This window comes from Acyrthosiphon pisum, chromosome X, assembly GCF_005508785.2.
Source record: "Acyrthosiphon pisum isolate AL4f chromosome X, pea_aphid_22Mar2018_4r6ur, whole genome shotgun sequence".
Taxonomy (NCBI): Eukaryota; Metazoa; Arthropoda; class Insecta; order Hemiptera; family Aphididae; genus Acyrthosiphon; species Acyrthosiphon pisum.
In genome coordinates, this window is record NC_042493.1 from 23,655,729 (window position 1) to 23,657,353 (window position 1,625).

Consider the following 1,625-nt stretch of genomic DNA (forward strand, 5'->3'; position numbering starts at 1 on the left):
TTACCTATTGGAAATAACCAAATCTGAATTATTTTTTTTCATTGCTAAGTTATACAACTCCATTCTGTATAGAATACGTCCCTTTTTATATTTACTGACATTAAGTTGTAGTTTTTTGGATCTAGATAATCTATGAATTTTTGACCAAACGATTTTCTAGAATACTAGCTCCGTTTTGACATCAAATGCACTATTTTCTCTTTTAATTATATATACAATAGTTAGGTACCCACCTAGTCAATTGATTGTTTTTATTTTTATAAACAATTATTATTACAAATTACCTATTCCAAGTAAATATTATTACTTTTATTTATACATATATTTATACATACTTAAACCGCCTGAATCGTCCCAACAACTTTCCAAATGTTAATTCAATCACTACTCTAGATGAACTGAGGATTCGATTAAAATTATGCTTTTCAGGTGTTAGTGCACCATTGTCACGATATGGAACCATTACATTATTTGATAGTGGATATGCAGAATCTGCTAAAATGTAACAATTTTCTGGAACTAAATTCTGCAGTGGACCATTTAGAGCAACACCTATGTTACTTTTTCTAAAAATCCTGGCATCATGTGATGCACCAGGCCAGCCCGCAAAAATATTGGTAAATTTTTGATTGCTATCACATATTCCCTGTTAAGAATAAAATGTATAAGAATCAACTCAAGTGATAGTTTTCAACTTTTTTATTGTAATGACCAACCTGTAAAACTACAGAAGCTACATGTTTGCGGTTGATATAGCAACGTTGATCAACATGCCTCATTCGTGTACGTTTACTCCAGGGAGCAGGAACTTTAATATGACATCCATCCAAGGCCATAAAAGCACCAGGGAAAGCCTTTGGTCTAAGATGTTTAAAATCTTGAAGAGTTTGATGTATAGCATTTCCCCGAGGCCATTTTATAAACTTATGTTTATGGACTTCCATAATGGAAATAAATTTTCTGACAATACCATGTGCATTGCTTTTTGACACATCAAATCGATCACCAAGTTGTCTACAGTTATAAAATCATACATAACAAATTCCAGTATATTACAAGGAAAAGCAAATTATAGTTGGGTTAATTTTAATAACTTACTTGCAGGTCTAAATTGACTATTTTTTTTTTATTACTAAGTACCTACCTATATCTAATAATTATTTAAATACATATATCCATGTATAACACAATATACTACATTATTTTAACTTATTTGTTTATATTGGGTATGTGCCAACTGCCAATAGAGGATAACATTTAAGAATATACACATATTCCTTTAAAAAAATTATTTATCCAATGTTTAATGATAAATTGTTTTTCAAATTTGAAATTAAAATTGCCGGTTTCAATCTCTTGTACATTTGTTTGTGGCTAAGCACTTTAAAATAGTAATGGATAATTTATGCATACAGTAAATAATATGTGAAATATCCAAATTTTACTTTTAATTTATAGATAATTTTTAAAGTTTTATGAATTATTTTTTTATTTTACCTGTATGTCTCTAAATTTGCCATGTACCATATACTTAATAAAATATTATTTCTCAACTGTTTTACTTTTTTCACCAAACCATATTTTTCTTCACTTAATTATATTCTATAATGATTTCTTTAAATAAC

At 28.2% G+C, this 1,625-nt stretch overlaps 1 protein-coding gene across 1 annotated transcript; it reads right to left on the minus strand.

The window, feature by feature from the left end:
• Window positions 1-325: 325 nt before the first annotated feature.
• On the minus strand, window positions 326-1,025 carry LOC115033084 (putative nuclease HARBI1). The gene is made up of 2 exons (XM_029485063.1): window positions 717-1,025; window positions 326-646 (listed from the first exon to the last, which is right to left on the minus strand). The coding sequence occupies exons 1-2, from the start codon at window positions 942-944 to the stop codon at window positions 326-328; spliced, it is 549 nt and encodes a 182-aa protein (XP_029340923.1). The 5' UTR covers window positions 945-1,025.
• Between the last annotated feature and the right edge of the window lie 600 nt (window positions 1,026-1,625).